General features: G+C 38.0%; 1 protein-coding gene across 2 annotated transcripts in view; it reads right to left on the bottom strand.

Annotated features, from left to right (window-relative positions):
• The window catches only part of PRSS12 (serine protease 12), a 99,665-nt gene that overhangs the window by 19,763 nt on the left and 63,057 nt on the right, over positions 1–16,845 (bottom strand). For both annotated transcript variants that reach the window (XM_049885457.1, XM_049885456.1), the window contains exons 9-11: positions 14,178–14,383; positions 7,202–7,280; positions 6,147–6,269 (exon numbers count right to left, since the gene is read on the bottom strand). In XM_049885457.1, the coding sequence (XP_049741414.1) occupies positions 6,147–6,269; positions 7,202–7,280; positions 14,178–14,383 (408 nt within the window). The remainder of the gene's footprint in view (positions 1–6,146; positions 6,270–7,201; positions 7,281–14,177; positions 14,384–16,845) is intronic.

The following is a 16,845-nucleotide window of genomic DNA, read 5'->3' as shown; positions in this document are numbered from 1 at the left end:
GACTCATAGAGACCCTATAGGACAGAGTAGAACTGCCCCATAGAGTTTCCAAGGAGCACCTGGTGGGTTTGAACTGCCGACCTTTAGGTTAGCAGCCATAGCACTTAACTGCTACGCCACCAGGATTCCCTAAGAAAACATCAGCACCCCAAAAATAGCACTACAAAATGATAGCAATAAACCCACCTATCAATAATTACACTGAACGCAAACGGCTTAAATGCACTCATAAAGAGACAGAGAAAGACAGAATGGATAAAAAAAACAGGACCCATCAATATGATGTCTACAAAAGACACACTTTAAAAACAAAGACAAATTTATTAAAAATCAAAGGATAGAAAAAATATATCAAGCAAACAGCTACCAAAAAAGAGCAGGAGCGGCAATACTAATCTCAGATATAATGGACTTTAAAACAAAATCCACCATAAAAGACAAACAAGGGCATTATATAATGATTAAAGGGACAATCCACCCAAAATACATAAAACAAACTCTAAAAAAAACAAACTCTAACAGCATTGAAAAGAGAAATTGACAGTTCCACAATAACACTTTGAGAACACACCACTCTCAGTAAAGGACAGAACATCTAGAAAGAAACTTGAAAAGATACAGAAGATCTAAAGGCCACAATCAACCAACCTGACCTCACAGACATACACAGAACACTCCATCCAAGAGCTGCAAAGTACACATTCTTTTCCAGTGCACACAGAATGTTCCCCAGAGTAGATCACCTCTTAGGCCACAAAGCAACCATCAACGAAATCCAAAAGACTGGGATAATATAAAGTACCTTCTCTCATCACAATGCCATAAAAGTAGAAATTAATAACAGGAAGAGCAAGGAAAAAAATTAAATATATGGAAACTGAATAACACCCTGCTTAAAAACTACTGGGTAATAGAAATCAAAGATGGAATAAAAAAATTTCTAGAATCAAATGAGAATGAATACACATCATACCAAAACCTTTGGGACACATCAAAGGCAGTACTCAGAGGTTAATTTATAACAATAGATGCACACATCAAAAAAGAAGAAAGGGACAAAATCGAAACATTAGCTACATAAGTCAAACAAAAAGAAAAAGAACAGCAAAAGAAGCCCACAGCCACCAGAAGAAAGGAAATAATATAGATTAGAGCAGAAATAAATGAAATAGAGAATAGAAAAACAATAGAAAGAATCAACAAAACCAAAAGTTGGCTCTTTCAAAGGATCAACAAAATCAACAAACCATTGACCAAACTGACAAGAGACAAAGAGGAAAGGATGAAAATAACCCAAATAAGAAATAAAATAGAGGACATTACAACAAACCCAACTGAAATAAAAAGGATCGTAACAGAGCACTACGAAAAACAATAACAAATTTGAAAACCTAGAGGAAATGGACAAATTTCTAGAAACACAATACCAACTGAAACTAACACAAACTGAAGTTGCAAATCTGAACAGACCATAACGGGAAGAGACCAAAAAGGTTTAAAAAAACCAACAACAACAAAAAAAACCTCCCAACAAAAAAATACCCTGGCCCAGATGGCGTCACCAAACATTCAGAGAAGAGCTTACACCAGTACTAGTCAAACTATTTCAGAACGTAAAAAAGGAAGGGATACTTCCAAATTCATTCTGTGAAGCCAGCATAACCCTGATACCAAACCCAGGCAAAGACACCACAAAAAAAGAAAATTACAGACCAATATGTCTCATAAATATAGATGCAAAAATTCTCAACAAAATTCTAGCCAATAGAAATTAGCATCATATCAAAAAAGTAATATGCCACGACCAAGTAGAACTCATATGAAGTATGCAAGGGTGGTTCAACATTAGAAAATCAACCAATGAAATCCAAAAACCAAAAAAAAAAAAACCATTGCCGTTGAGTTGATTCCAACCCATAGTGACCCTATAGGACAAAGTGGAACCACCCCATAGTTTCCAAGGAGTGCCTGATGGATTTAAACTGCTCAACTTTTGGTTAGCAACTGTAGCGCTAAACCACTATGCCACCACCTTTCGGAAAGGAATCTTAAGCATACCAAAATGCCACTCTTTAATCAACTGCTTTTATCTTATACTGTGCAGATAATGGGAAGAAATTCAAAATGACATATAGAAGGAGTTACCTGTTGATCTAAGCTTAAAATACCACCATCCTCTAAAGGAGCCAAAATTCTTAAATATATCTACTATCTGGCAACTAGGCCCCCACTTTCATCATGCAACAATCACTTAAGGGTATCTAGTATGTGCCAAGTGATATACTAAACACTTAGTTTATAAACACAAATGAAAGAATCACTGACTTTAAGCAACAATCTAGAAGGAGCAGGCTATGGGAGGAGGAATAAGATCATAAAAACAAACAAATCCAGGCACGTACCTAAAAAAATAAAAAATAGACACCCCGCCCCCCAGAACCCAAAAGTCAGATCAAAGTTTTCAACCTCAAGTGTAATTTTTCCTTGTGTGATTTTCCTACTTTAATACTTTAAGTCTTGAACATCTAAGGCTATAACTTTTAGCAGAGACTTGAAAGACAAGGAGTCTTGAACATAAGGAAGATAATCTAAATTAACCCACTGAATCATTTTTTCTGAAGTCTAAACCCCAAAACAAGCTTTTCCATGTTCTCCACAGTTTGCTACTTTTTCTCCACTAGTAAGTGAAACAAAATCATCCAGAAATTCTCTACTTTGGCTAATAATATTCTTTGATTGCTCCTTCTTTTTGAACCCCAACATAATAATAACCAACATTTGTTTGGTTTATAAAATGCTTTTACATGTGTTATTACCTTCATTTTACAGACGAAAAAAATGAGGCTCAGTGAGCTTAGGTTAAACAATTAATAACTGGAGGAGCTAGAACTGTAACCCTTGATGGCCAGATCCCAGTCTCCTGCCACACTGCACCAAGTTCTATTGATTTCTGTTGCCTTCTATTATTTTCTCTCTCTTCCTTTCTTTTTACATCTTTTCTCTCAATTTTTACAATAGACATAACTGGTCTCCCTCCAGTTCCTGCCCTAGTTAGTATTAATCACTTGGCAACAGGGACAAATTCGAGTCATTCCAGAAAAAGGCACATAGATTTTTCATGTAATTTCAGCTCATTCACAGACCCACAGATTAAAAACCTTATTTTACCCCTCATATCTATCCAGTATATCTCCAAATGAGTTACCTCCTAAAACTCCTCTTTGATCACATTTCAAGCCTTAAAAGCCTTCAGTGGTTTCCCAGTTCCTAGTAAATGAAGTAGAAATTCATTACCTTGGCATCCCAGATCTTTGCAGCTTCTCTCCTCTAACTACACCACATGAACCCCAGATCCGACCCCCCACTATTGTCTGTGCCAAAATACATGGACTCTCAAACTCAATTATTACTCTAGAAATGGCAAAGGCTATGTAAAACATAGTTTTGTATTCTCTGTAGCACCCTGAATATGGAAGTTTATTACATAAATATTTGTTGAAATAGACAAGTGAAATAGAACAGAGAATCTAGAAACGAGAACGTATGAGAATTTGACATATGGCAGAGTTGGCACATACCAATGAAATATTTAATAAAAAGTGCTGGGAAAACTAGCTATCCATAAGGACAAGTATAAAATTAGGTCCCTTCTGCACACTATACACAAAAAAAACTATAGCTAGACTAAAACCTTAAATATAAAAAAGCAAAAATATTTTTAAGAAAAAAATAAAGAGAATATCTCCACTACATAGGACTAAAGAAGAATTTTTAAAATAAAATGTGAAAAGCGTTTATAAAACTTTAAGGGAACAGATTGACAAATATTTAAATATATTAAAATTTAAAGTATGTTTGTAAGAAAAAGACCATAAAGAAAGTGAAAGGACATGCCCCAAAATGGGAAAAGGTATTTGTAACACATAACAACAAAGACTTTGTACATGAAACATACACAAAACTTTTACAAATTAATTACAGAAAGACAAATAATCAAATAGGAAAAAAAAATAGGCAAAGGATAGGAAAAAGGAATTTACAAAAGAAGAAAAGATTATTGGGGAAATGTAACTGAAAGGAAATTCAAAAACTGTAAGATTGGCACAAATTACAAATTTTGATAGCACCACATTAGGTGGGAATGTGAGGAAAGAGGAACATAGCTGTGATATAAACTGGCACAATTACTTTAGAGAGTAAATTGGTACTGTCTAGTAAAATGAAGTGAGCCCATACTCTACATTCAGCAAAATGTTCCACATATATCCCCAATGAGATATGTACATGGGCACTTACTACAACATTGCTTTTTAATAGTGAAAGAATGGAAACTACCCAACTATTCATCAATAGGAGAATAAATGAACTGTGGTCTATGATTTAAAAAAAAGCCAAACCTGTTGCTAAAAGTCAAGTCAATTCTGACTCATAACAACCCTACAGGACAGAGTAGAAATGCCTCATCGGGTTTCCAAAGAACTGCTGACCTTTTGGTTAGCAGCCAAGCGCTTAACCACTGTACCACCAAGGCTCCTTAGTCTATGATAGGAGTTAAAATTCATACGGCAATTAAAGTGAGTGAACAAGATCTACATGGATGGATTGCAAATACATAATGAGACAAAGGTACATACCATATGATATCACAAATGAAAACATACGAATTTTGCTTGAAAGAGTTTTTCAACAATATGGTACATGTTTTTAAAAACTTTTTATTATGACAAGTTTCAAACACACAAAATTAGAACAGTATAATGAAACCTCATGTGCTCATCACCTTACCTCAAAAATTATCAATATTTTGCTAAATATCAGTATACATTAAACATCAAAATTCGTGGTGAGGAAATGGCCACCTAACAGGACCTAAGAAAGGGCACTGGACAAGGAGAAAGGCGGGCCAGGTTGTATTGCAGGCCCTGCCCCCACGAGTCCTGTGACTCTGGCCCACTGATTTCTTCTGCATGGTCTTCCCTCTGGACTAGGAAGACTTCAGATTGGATGGAAAAACGTTTGGGACAAGAGAAAATAATCAGGACTAAATTACACAAAATCAAAAATGAAATAGATGCAAGCTGACTTTCTAAAAGGTACAAATAGAGAAAACTAAATACATAAAACACCAAGATCCAAAAGACCAAAAACACTAAAAGTGAACTACCTATTCCTTAGCATCCAAAACTACTGTATTTTTTCACAAATAACATGCCCACATAAATAATGCACCCACCCATATAACACGTGGTTCTCACATGGCGTGCCCATGCATATACCATGCGTGTCTCTTGACATTTCCAAAAGTGAATTTCAGCCTCATTTACCCATCCTCCCATATTACAGGTAAATCATATCATTTTGTTCATTTTTCTTTCATTCTATTCATTTTCTTTAATTCCCTGCTTATGTGTACAAAAATAGTCTGAAAATGTTACTTTTGATCATAATTATATAATAGAAGTATAAGCCATGGTCAAGAAGTCATGGATCAAGTCTGATGATCCCCCCAGTAATCAGAAAATAAACAGTGGAAACGGTGGGCTTGTTTCTATTAATTTAAATTGATAATTATAGTGCATTAGCTCAACAGCTGAACGTGAAAACTATCAGATCATCTTAAGTGAAATCATTAGGTTATGTTAGATCTGCTTATTTCCTAGTTTAATTATGTCTTCTTAATGTCAATTGAATTCAGCAACATGTAAAAAAAATTGGCATAGTGCACTTACGAAAATAACGCTGGGCTAAGTGGGTGCGCAGTTGGCAAAAAAAAAGTATGATGTGCACGTTATTTGTGAAAAAATAAGGTAGATAACCTGAGGTCTCTTCTAGCTCTATTAGGATATGATTTTGCCCACAGATATGTTCTTGGGGGGAGTAACTGCATAGCTGCCTCCCTTCCAGTAACCCATCTTCTCTTCTCCCTAAACCCAGAGTCTGCTTTAACACCAGGGTAGCAGTGGCTTCCTGGAGGTTCTCTTTATTCTTTATGTTACCCCCTTCACTCTACAATGTCATTGGGAAAGACAGAAGGCCTACAGCCTGGCTCCAACACACAAATCCCTACTATGCTTTAGAGCATGAAGAGATTGGAAAAGCTGGCAAATAAAAGCTAAAAGGAGCTGTTTGGAAGGGTGGACACATACCTCTTGAAACAGTGTGCTGCTGTAAGGACCCAGCAGCTACTCAGGAGTGTGGCCCCACAAAGTAGCCTGCCATCTCCATGGGATGATTTCAGCCGAAGGGAAACTTGCCAAGGCCAACCACCCCTAAAAAGAAAGCAAGCCAGGTATCAAAAACCAGTTGCCATTGAGTCAACTCCGACTCATGGCACCCCATGTGTGTCAGAGTAGAACTGTGTTACACAGGGCTTTCAAAAGTAGATTGCCAGGGCTTTCTTCCAAGGTGCCTCTGGCTGGACCCAACCTGCCAGCCTTTAGGTTGGCAGCCACACTTAAATGTTTGCACCACCCAGAGATTCCTGCTACGTATCAACAGTGGTAAAAGGTAGAAAAGCAAAGAAAAATACTGGTTAAAGCAATGAATTAGGAGGCTTGGGGGTGGGAGGAACAGTAAAAAAGGGTCTTGATGACATAAAGTCCCTTCCTACTTTGAGAATGATGTCCCAACAACTCAGCAGACTGCATATAAGCAGCACTAAAGATTTGCTTCAGGCAAATCCCACCTATCTCTGACACTCTTGCAAACAAGTTTGGTCCACTATATATTTTGTGATTTGAAATATACTGTCTTCTCCTCACTCTACTTCACCTGAGCAGTCTGAAGAAGAATTTAGTAAACACAATGCTGATTTTCCACATAATTACTAAACCCAAGAAACAAACAGAAAAATTAAATTAACATGAATCAAGGGTAAAATAAATATATTCTAAATTAAATGAAAATTTTTAGTTATATATTTTTTTCCAGGTCTCCCATTCAATTATTTTGTTCTGTCACGTAATTTTCCAGCAACACATGTATTTCATAAATCAGGGGTTAGTGGTGTAAGAACATGGTCTCTACAGAGAAAATACAGGTCAAAGAACAGAGAAATTAATGGTACAATCTGTACTTAATGTAGAAAATAAAATGGATAAGATAAATTCCTTATATAATAGTAGAGGACTTCAAATTTGTAACTCTATCTGTGTACAAATAATTCTGTAACATGAAAAATCTCTTCTGAAGAAGGTTTTACCTTAAAGAATTTTTCCCACCAATGATCCGCTTCTGTCGACGGTGCAGTAACCTCAAACCACACACAGATGAAAGGGACTCTGAAGCAGAAATAGGTCATTAATTAAACTATCATATTGCTGATGCCCAAAACCAACCAAACACACTGCTGTTAAGTCGATTCCAACTCATAGCGATCCTATAGGACAGAGTAAGAACTGCCCCATAGAGTTTCCAAGGTTATAAATCTTTACAGAAGCAGACTGCCACATCTTTCTCCCATGGAGTGGCTGGTGGGTTTGAACCACCAACCTTACAGTTAGCAGCCAGCTGCTTAACCACTGTACCACCAGGGCTTCTTGTATTGCTGATAGAGGAATAAAAACCTAAGTGAAACATTGTTACTTAGGTATTTCTTCCTTCTCTATTTTAAAAATGCTGTTTCTCTGCAAATTACAGGATACTTTTTCTTATAATAAAAGCAGAAATTATTTAATTTCCAAGGAGACAATAATTTGCAAGCAGATGAAGAAATTTATGGGGCTTCCCACCATTCATCTCTGAGATTTCACAGGCTGCTGAATGGTTTGGCCCTGTCCAGCACCTCATTCTCATAGGTACCTACATCTTTTTCTTTGCTGATGAGAAAGGTTACATTAGCATTCAGGAACATTAAACAAAACAAGAGAATTGCAAAGGCAGTGATGGCCAAAATCACCTACTTCCCACAGGCAATGCTGTTTTAAGCCACATACAAAAAATGCAACTCAGAGGAGCAAAACTCATTCCCAGAATAAAGTTCTGATCAGAATTTCCACTGACGCATACGGTATATAAAAAAAGGGTTTGCTAAGCAAATTGAAGCACAAGCTATGTTTAAGGGTATCTCATCAAACTTCCCAAGATAAGAGATTTCAAGAACATTTAAAACATTTTTTTATGTAGAAGGATTCAAATAATAATTTGTTATTATCATATATGCTTAAGGACGTCTACTGTGAAATTCAGTGAAATGTCATCATCTCACACACTTCATAAGCTCAGCATTTTGCTGGACTTTCAGAAAGCCTAAATTCTAGCTGGAGAAATAATACTCATCCAATTCAAACTAGTGAAGGACAGAAAAGTCTATTGTTTAGTAACCCAGGCATTGGAGTCAGCCGGAGTCCCAGTACTTGCTCTGCCACTTGATAGTCATGTGACATTGGGCAAGTTCACTAAGTAAGGGGCAAATTCCGCCTTAATCACCAACTGCATAGTAAGGATCAGCATGAATCCAGTCCCTAAAGTGTGGTGACTGATCCAGTCCTCACCTTCCCACTTCTCCATCCTTGTCACCAGCTGCCCAGACAGTACACTCTCTCCTACCCTAGACACCCAGATCTAGTTAGAGCTCACAAGTTAGAAGGACACTATCCTTCAGACCAGCTGCCCATGCAGTGTTTCTCTGACCATAGCCATTCGGAGCTGGGTCAGAGCTCACCAGTTAGGAAAAGACATCATCCTTAAAACTGACAAATAGGCAAACACCAGATGCAAGTTTGAGGAATCCACACAATGCCCCAGCCTTCTACCCTGCTGGCCACAGATTTAGGGCCGGTTTCCCACTACTCCTTCAGGATGCCAGCCACAAGCTTGGAAGTGAACATGACACCCCTACATTCTGAACTGCTGGCTCCTACTGCCCCTTTGGATTCAATAATTTGCTGGAACAACTCACAGTATCTCATGGAGAGTGTATCAGACGTCTGATTACAGATTTATCACAAATGAAGAGACACACTGGATGAGATCTGGGAGGGCTCCCAGAATGAAACTTCTGTGTCTTTAGAAACGTGCAGCCTCCCAAGAGCAGATATTCTCTCCAATCGGGAAGCCCATCTGAGCCTTAGGGCTCAGGGCTTTTATCAGCCTCACCATGTGATCGTGATAGATTACATCATACCTCCTGAGGCTAGTGAACACCAGGCTACCAGGTGGTCCTTTTTGGCTTGGTCAGCTCTCACTTATCAGCCTCATGTGTAGTCCAGCTCTCAGGAACCCAGAATAAGGCCAAATTGCTTTCTGTACCTCAGAGCAAGTTAGTTAACATTTTATATTCCAATTTCTTCAGCATAGGTATAATACCCACTTCTCATGAATGTGTGGAGAATCAATGAGATAACATATATAAAGAACTTAGCATGGTGCCTGATGAATCAAACCAAACCAACCTGAACATCTCAATTTAATCAGTCAACTTGGACTTCTCATTTGCCAGCATGTTCCTAATTCTATACCTTTGTCTGTGATGTACCTTATACTTGGCATATTTTCCAAACCTCCTGCTCTAAATGACAAAATCCCATCTCTTCTTAAAGCATTATCTCAAATGCAAACTCCTTCAGGAAAATTTTCCCTTTTCCAAGAGGATGCACCACTTTCTCCTTTACACCCCATGTTGTTGCTGTTAGCTGCCATAAAGTCAGCCTCTCCTCATGGCAACCCCATGCACGATGCAATGGAAAACTGCTTGGTTTCGCACTATCCTCCTGATCAGCTGCAGACTGGTTTCTGATTTTCAGAAGCAGACCACCAGGGCTTTATTCCTAGTCTCTCTTAGTCTGGAAGCTCCACTGAAAGCTGTAGCACTTCTTTTTCTCTTGTATGTTTATAAGCAGTTATACCTGTCTTAACTCTCCTACAGTCAAGGCTTCACAAGAGAAAGGCCTATTTGATATCTTTTTTCATCTCTGTAGCATGAAAGAGAAACACTTGCCCATAATTATTCATTTACTATCTGTTGAAAGGAATTAGGTTTGAAAACCTCCAAAGAACTGAATGAGCTTATAGAAGAGCAGTAGCCATTCCAAGTGGGAATCAGAGAAAGCAGCACAGAAGTGGAAATGATAAGGTCCCAATATTTACACAGTGAAGATACAAGCCACCTTTGCCTAGGGGATACATGTTAAGTAGTGGGGGAAGAAGGGTACACATACCCATACATATTCATATTTCCACAAATACAAATATTATGTGCTTGCTGCTAAATGAATAGTACAATAAATCAGCACTTGGGTTTTAAAAACTGAATAATCACCTCCTTTGGTGGCTGAGTACAACTTCATGGAGGAAGAGGAACTAAATGAACACTCAAAGTGTTCTAGTGGTCTCCGCAGGTCAGAATCCCCCCCCAAAAAACCCAGTGCAGGCAGAATAGACATCCCCAGTTTTCAGAACTAAACAAAGTAGGTTTACCCTTGATGAGATGGCAAAGGCCAGCTAAAATGCCAAATCCTTCTGCCTTTTGGTAGAACTATAGAGAACCCATTGCTGTCGAGTCAGTTCCAACTCATAGCGACCCAGGGTTTCAAATAATTTCAGTTATTTCATGCTAGCCAGAAGCTCTGATTGACTCTTGACAATAAATACTATAGGAATTTCTTGGAAATAAATTGGTTGATGTCAAAGCATCTAATTAACTTACCTACATAAATGTTTCTGATGAACAATATGAGAAAGTATATGATTTACTATTGAATATAATTAATTTGATCAATAAGATTGAACTAAGCCAGCACCTGGACCCCAAATTTTTCACCACCAAGAAACACTCACGTCACACTCGTCTTCCAATCTCCATGTTTTAAAAATTGTAAAGATTCTTACTACCCTTTCCAAATGAGGACCCTGCAATACCAATGTAACAGAAAATCCTGGTGGTTAAAGAAACGTCATACCTTAAGAAAAGCAGGTTATGTGCATTGGAAACCTTGATGGGAGCTCACGATCTTTTTTAAAAAAAGCTATATTTTTCTAATTTTCTATCACTACAAGTGGTCCAACAGAGGTAGCACTTGCCTATTGTATACACAATGTACAGGGTTAGCCTCTAACATGCCTCTGCACTAAAAGATCTGGGTTCCTTTCAGTAGCTGATTCTAGGTACCGGGGCAGGATAAAATGTGAATGGGCCTGAAGTATCCTGTTGCTGGGGAAAAAGGTTGCTATCAAACATCTTGGAATAATGGAATACAGGTGGCAGCTTAAATAAATTTATTTTGTGAATGGTCATGAATTTGCAATGGCATACAAAAAAGTTAAATTAAAAATATATATGAAAACATGCTGTACAAAAGAAGGGTGACTGTAACAAGGTATGACTAATTCTTAATTATACTAAAAAAAAAATCTGTTGCCATTGAGTCGATTCCAACTCATAGTGACCCTACAGGACAGAGTAGAACTGCCCCACATGGTTTTCAAGGAGCAGCTGGTGGATTCAAACTACTGACCTTTTGGTTAGTAGCCATAGCTCTTAGCTACTGGGCCACTAAAAAAAACATTAATCCATTGCCGCCAAGTCAATTCCAACTCATATCGACCCTATAAGACAAAGCAGAACTGCCTCATAGGGTTTACAAGGAGCACCTGGTGGATTCAAACTGCTGACCTTTTGGTTAGCAGCCATAGCACATAACACTACTCCACCATGGTTTCCACTGTGCCACTAGGGCTCTCAAATAATTACACTAAGTAGGAGAATTTATATAGGAGTATTTTATTTCTTTGGTTAAGCACTTATGCATAAAGGATAGGTATGTACTTTTTGTTTCCTATTTGTGTGTGAAGGGAGGGGTGAGCCAAGAACATGAAGACCTAACCAGAGCAAATGGTGTCTCATAATAACCAGGTAGAAGGGAGTTCAATAGGAAATCAGCCCTAGCTATTTCTTGAAGGACAAACACTTTGGTTCAACAATGTGTACCAAGATGATGAATTTGCCAAATGATCTCCAAGGAATGCTGTCAAACTCTAACCCTCATCTCTTAGGAGATAAGAGATGTAAATGGCACTGCTAATTAGAAGGTAGTAGAAAGACATAAGTTTCCAGTAATGCTCCAAACCAAACCAATGCATATAATACCATGACAAAGAGTGATGTAATACTAAGTAAGCAAAACTTAAAGTTTGCATCATTCTAGAGCAAAGCACCAGACAGCAAGAAACTAGAACCTATTTAAAGCCATAAAATCCACTGTTATAAAGAAAGAAAGGCAAAAGGAAGTTCATTTATAAAAGGATCCCATAAGGTGGCTTGAGTTTGAATCACCTTAACAGAAGTCAGCAGGTCCTGAACCACAATACAAAATCAACAGGTTAATAAGCCAGGTTCTGTAGCCACACTGATCTGAGAGGGAAATCTTTTGATTTGAGGGATGGTGACATTGCTATATGGAGTCCCTGGAAGGCGCAAACGGTTAAGCACTGGACCACTAACCAAAAGGCTGGTGATTCAAACATACCCAGAGATGCCTTGCAAATAAGGCCGGGAGATCTGCTTCTGAAAGGTCACAGCCTTGAAAACCCAAGAGAGCAGTTCTATTCTGCACATATGAGACCGTCATGAGTTGGAATTGACTCAATGACCACTATCAACAACACTGCTACAACCCTAGGAAGGCATAAAAGCAAATGTAGAAAGAATGAAGAAACAAAATCATGGTAGTACATATTTTAAAACAGGCTTATGTAGAAGGGAAATAAAACATTTTACATTTATTGCATTTTTCTATTTTATTTACTGCTTGACGTATTTGACATAAACCAAAGAATTACTTATATCCAATTTGTAAGAACAGTTTAAATTACTGAAAAGAATTTAATAAAATAAGTGGTAATCAATATTTAGAAAAAAAAACTGGCTTACCAAGCTACCTATATATATATATAAAAAATCCAGTGCCGTCGAGTCGATTCTGACTCATAGCGACCCTACAGGACAGAGTAGAACTGCCCCATAGAGTTTCCAAGGAGCGCCTGGTGGATTCGAACTGCCGACCCTTTGGTTAGCAGCCATAGCACGTAACCACTACTACGCCACCAGGGTTTCCATACATATATATATATGTATGTATGTATATATAAAATGAATAGAACATAAAACAAAGTACAGTGTTGTAAATGTCCCAGGTAAATAGATGATTGTTCTTTTCATAAAATATGACCATAGATTTTTCCATACGTATTTATCCACAGCTTTAAAGGATGCTTCTATTTTTTAAAGCGGAAATACCTGTTTATTGCACTATACCAAAAGACTACCAGTCCCTGGAGAAAGACATCATGCTTAGTAAAGTAGAGGGCTGTGAAAGAGAGAAAGACCCTCAACATGATGGACTGACACAGCGGCGGCAACAATGGGCTCAAGCAGAGCAAAGATTGTGAGGATGGCACAGGACCAGGCAGTGTTTCATTCTGTTGTACACAGGGTCACTATGAGTCAGAGCCAACTCGATGATACCTAAACCAAACAACAACAATACCAAAAAACTGTATCTCATTTTCCTTAATTTTTTTTAAACTTCAGAGGATAGAACCCACAAAAGATCATTTTCTTTTTGCAATCCCTTTTAAAACTATCCCTATCGTTTAAAAATATTACTATGAGTGAAAGAAGTGTCTTTCAATGATTCATGTTTGTATTTCCATCTCGTTTCTTCTTTTAATGACATAAATCTCAATTCTGATGCTTCAAGGCTAGCAACAAGTCTGGCAGTTTTTATTACAGCCAGATAAAGAATGGCACGGAAATAGCTAAAAGTGTAAAAAGTGGAGGATCCCAGAGACTATAAAACCAAAACCCAAACCTGTTGCCGTCAAGTCGATTCTGACTCATCGCGACCCTATAGGACAGAGTAGAACTGCCCCAGAGCGCTTCCAAAGAGTGCCTGGTGGATTCAAACTGCTGACCTTTTAGTTAGCAGCCGTGGCACTAAACCACTACACCATCAGAGACTATAAGGTCCTATATCTCCATTCTAGCCCCCGGACTTTGCTCTCAGGGTAAGCCTCACCTATAGAAGTATGTCAAGAGCTATGGCCTTTAAATACTAGCGCAAAGAATGAGGGATTGTGTAACATCTTGTCGCATGAGATTTTTATCAAAGTACTGCATACAGTAGTGAACTGGGGATTAGTATTCTTTGCCTTATATAGGGCCTCGGAGGGTGACCTACCTTTATTACTGCTGGTTGATGCTTTCTTGCCAAAATAATCGCAAATAACTCCTGCATCTTCACCATGGCGACAGTTGTGCCTTCCAATATCTTGTTTGATGCAGTCAGCCAAGGACCTCTCATTCCCTGTGCACTGCACATTGTCAGCATGGATGGGTCCTTTGCCCTCTCCAAAATAAGCCATGGTTCGCGCTCTGGCAGGACCCCTGGGAACAGAGTATTCTTGAGGATGTGGGGGTTCAGTCAATCACACATCCGAATAAATCGCAACATATACGCTCATTCTTATTGTCTAACTTTGATATATTAAAATTAGCATCTATATATTATATATATATACATATATAATCTGTATCTATCTATCTATCTATATACATATATAAAACCAAACCCATTGCCGTTGAGTCGATTCCAACTCATAGCAACCCTATAGGACAGAGTAGAACTGCTCCATAGAGTTTCCAAGGAGCAGCTGGTGGGTTCGAACTGCCAACCTTTTGGTTAGCAGCCTTAGCTCTTAGCCACTGCACTACCAGGGCCCCATATGTATATTTATGTCTATATATAAATACAGTTTTGTTGTTGTTGTTAGGTGCTGTTGAGTCAGTTCCGAATCATAGCGACCTTATGTATAACAGAACGAAACACTGCCCGGTCTTGTACCATCCTCACAATAGTTGCTACCCAAAATAATTTGTTTACCGAAAAAGTTCACATCCCACAGCTTCTTTATTACATCAGTAGTCTCTAATTTACCTATACTCATTGCTGTTGAGTTATTTCTGACTCATACCAACCCTACAGGACAAAATGGAGCTGCCCCATAGGGTTTCCAAGGCTGTAAATCTTTATGGAAGCAGACAGCCACATCCTTTTCTCTCAGATTGGCTGGTGGGTTTGAACTGCGAACTTTCCACCTTTCGGTTGGTAGCTGAGCACTTAACCACTGTGCTACCAGGGCTCTTTTGTCTCTAATTTAGCTTATGCTAAGCAAGTCTTATTTAATGGTATAGTTTTAAATGTTAATAGTGTTAAACTTTAGATTAAGAGGGAAAAAGAAATCACCTCAGAATTTTCTACTCTCTTAAAGATTTGGTAGAATATTGCCAAGAAAATTTTCAGATTAAATACTTATTTAGGGAGCTAAGAACTAATTTTTTGCCTACTTTAGAAATAAAAAGTATAACTTTTAACAGAAAAAAAAAAGGAAACTGGAAGCCAGGAATAGAAGGCCAACTTATTTTTTAGTGCATTACATTAAAAAAAAAAAAAAAGCATTTAAAAAAATTTTTTATTTTGTTGTTGTTGAGGATATACACAGCAAAACATACACCAATTCAACAGTTTCTACATGTACAACTCAGTGACATCGGTTACATTCTGTTCAAATGACTGCCTGTGGGTCTATGTACAGGTTCCACATGGGCACAATTAAGTGTTCTGAAATTCCCATTCTTCTCAATGTTATCCATAATTTGTTATGATCCACACAGTCAAATGCTTTTGCATCTGTCCTATAAGGTCACTGTGAGTCAAAATCGACTTGATGAGAATGGGTTTAACATCTTTCTCATATTCTTTGCTTTCAGTCAAGATCCATCTGACATCAGCAATATCCCTTATTCCACATCCTCTTCTGAATTCGACTTGATTTCTGACAGTTCCCTGTCATTATACTGCTACAAATGTTTTTGAATTATCTTCAGCCCAGCAAAATTTAATTTCATGTGATATTAATGATGTTGTTTGAGAATTCCCGCATTCTATTGGATTACCTTTCTTTGGAATGGGCACAAATACGGATTTCTTCCAGTCTGTTGGCCAGGTAGCTAGCTGTCTTCTAAATTTCTGGGCATAGACGAGTGAATGCTTCCAGCTGCATCCATTTGTTGAAACATCTCTATTGGTATTCTGTCAGTTCCTGGAGCCTTGTTTTTCGCCAATGCCTTCAGTGAAACTTGGACTTCTGTCTTGAATATCGTTGGTTCTTGATCATATGTTGCTTCCTGAAAAGGCTGAATGTCAACCAATTCTTTTTAGTATAGTGACTCTGTGTATTCCTTCTATTTTCTTTGATGCTTCCTGCATGGTTCAATAGTTTGCCCACAAAATTCTTCACTACTGCAACTTGAGGCTTGAATGTTTTTCTTCAGCTTGAGAAACACCGGCATGTTTTTCCCTTTTGTTTTTCTAACTTCAGGTCTTTGCGCATTTCCTTACAATATTCTATCTTCTCGTGCCATCCTTTGAAAACTTCTGTTCAGCTCTTTTACTTCGTCATTTTTTCCATTCACTTTAGCTACTCTATGTTCAAGGGCAAGTTTCAGAGTTTCTTCTGACTTCCATTTTGGTCTTTCTTTCTTGTCTTTTTTTATGACCTTTTCCTTTCTTCATGTATGACATCCTTGATGTCATCCCACAACTTGTCTGGTCTTCAGTCATTAGTTTTGAATGTGTCAAAACTATTCTTGAGATGGACTCTAAATTCAGGTGGGATATACTCAAGGTAGTACTTTGGCTTCCATGGACTTGTTTTAGTTTGTTTCACCTTTGACTTGAACTCACTTCTAAGAAATTGGTGGCATGTTCTGCAGTCGGCCCCAGGCCTTGTTCTGAATAATATAGAGCTTTTTCATTGTCTCTTTCCACAGATGTAGTTGATTTGATT

This window comes from Elephas maximus, chromosome 5 (genome assembly GCF_024166365.1).
Source record: "Elephas maximus indicus isolate mEleMax1 chromosome 5, mEleMax1 primary haplotype, whole genome shotgun sequence".
NCBI classification, from domain to species: Eukaryota; Metazoa; Chordata; class Mammalia; order Proboscidea; family Elephantidae; genus Elephas; species Elephas maximus.
The sequence above is the reverse complement of the archived record's forward strand: the minus strand, read 5'-3'. Positions and strand labels throughout refer to the sequence as shown.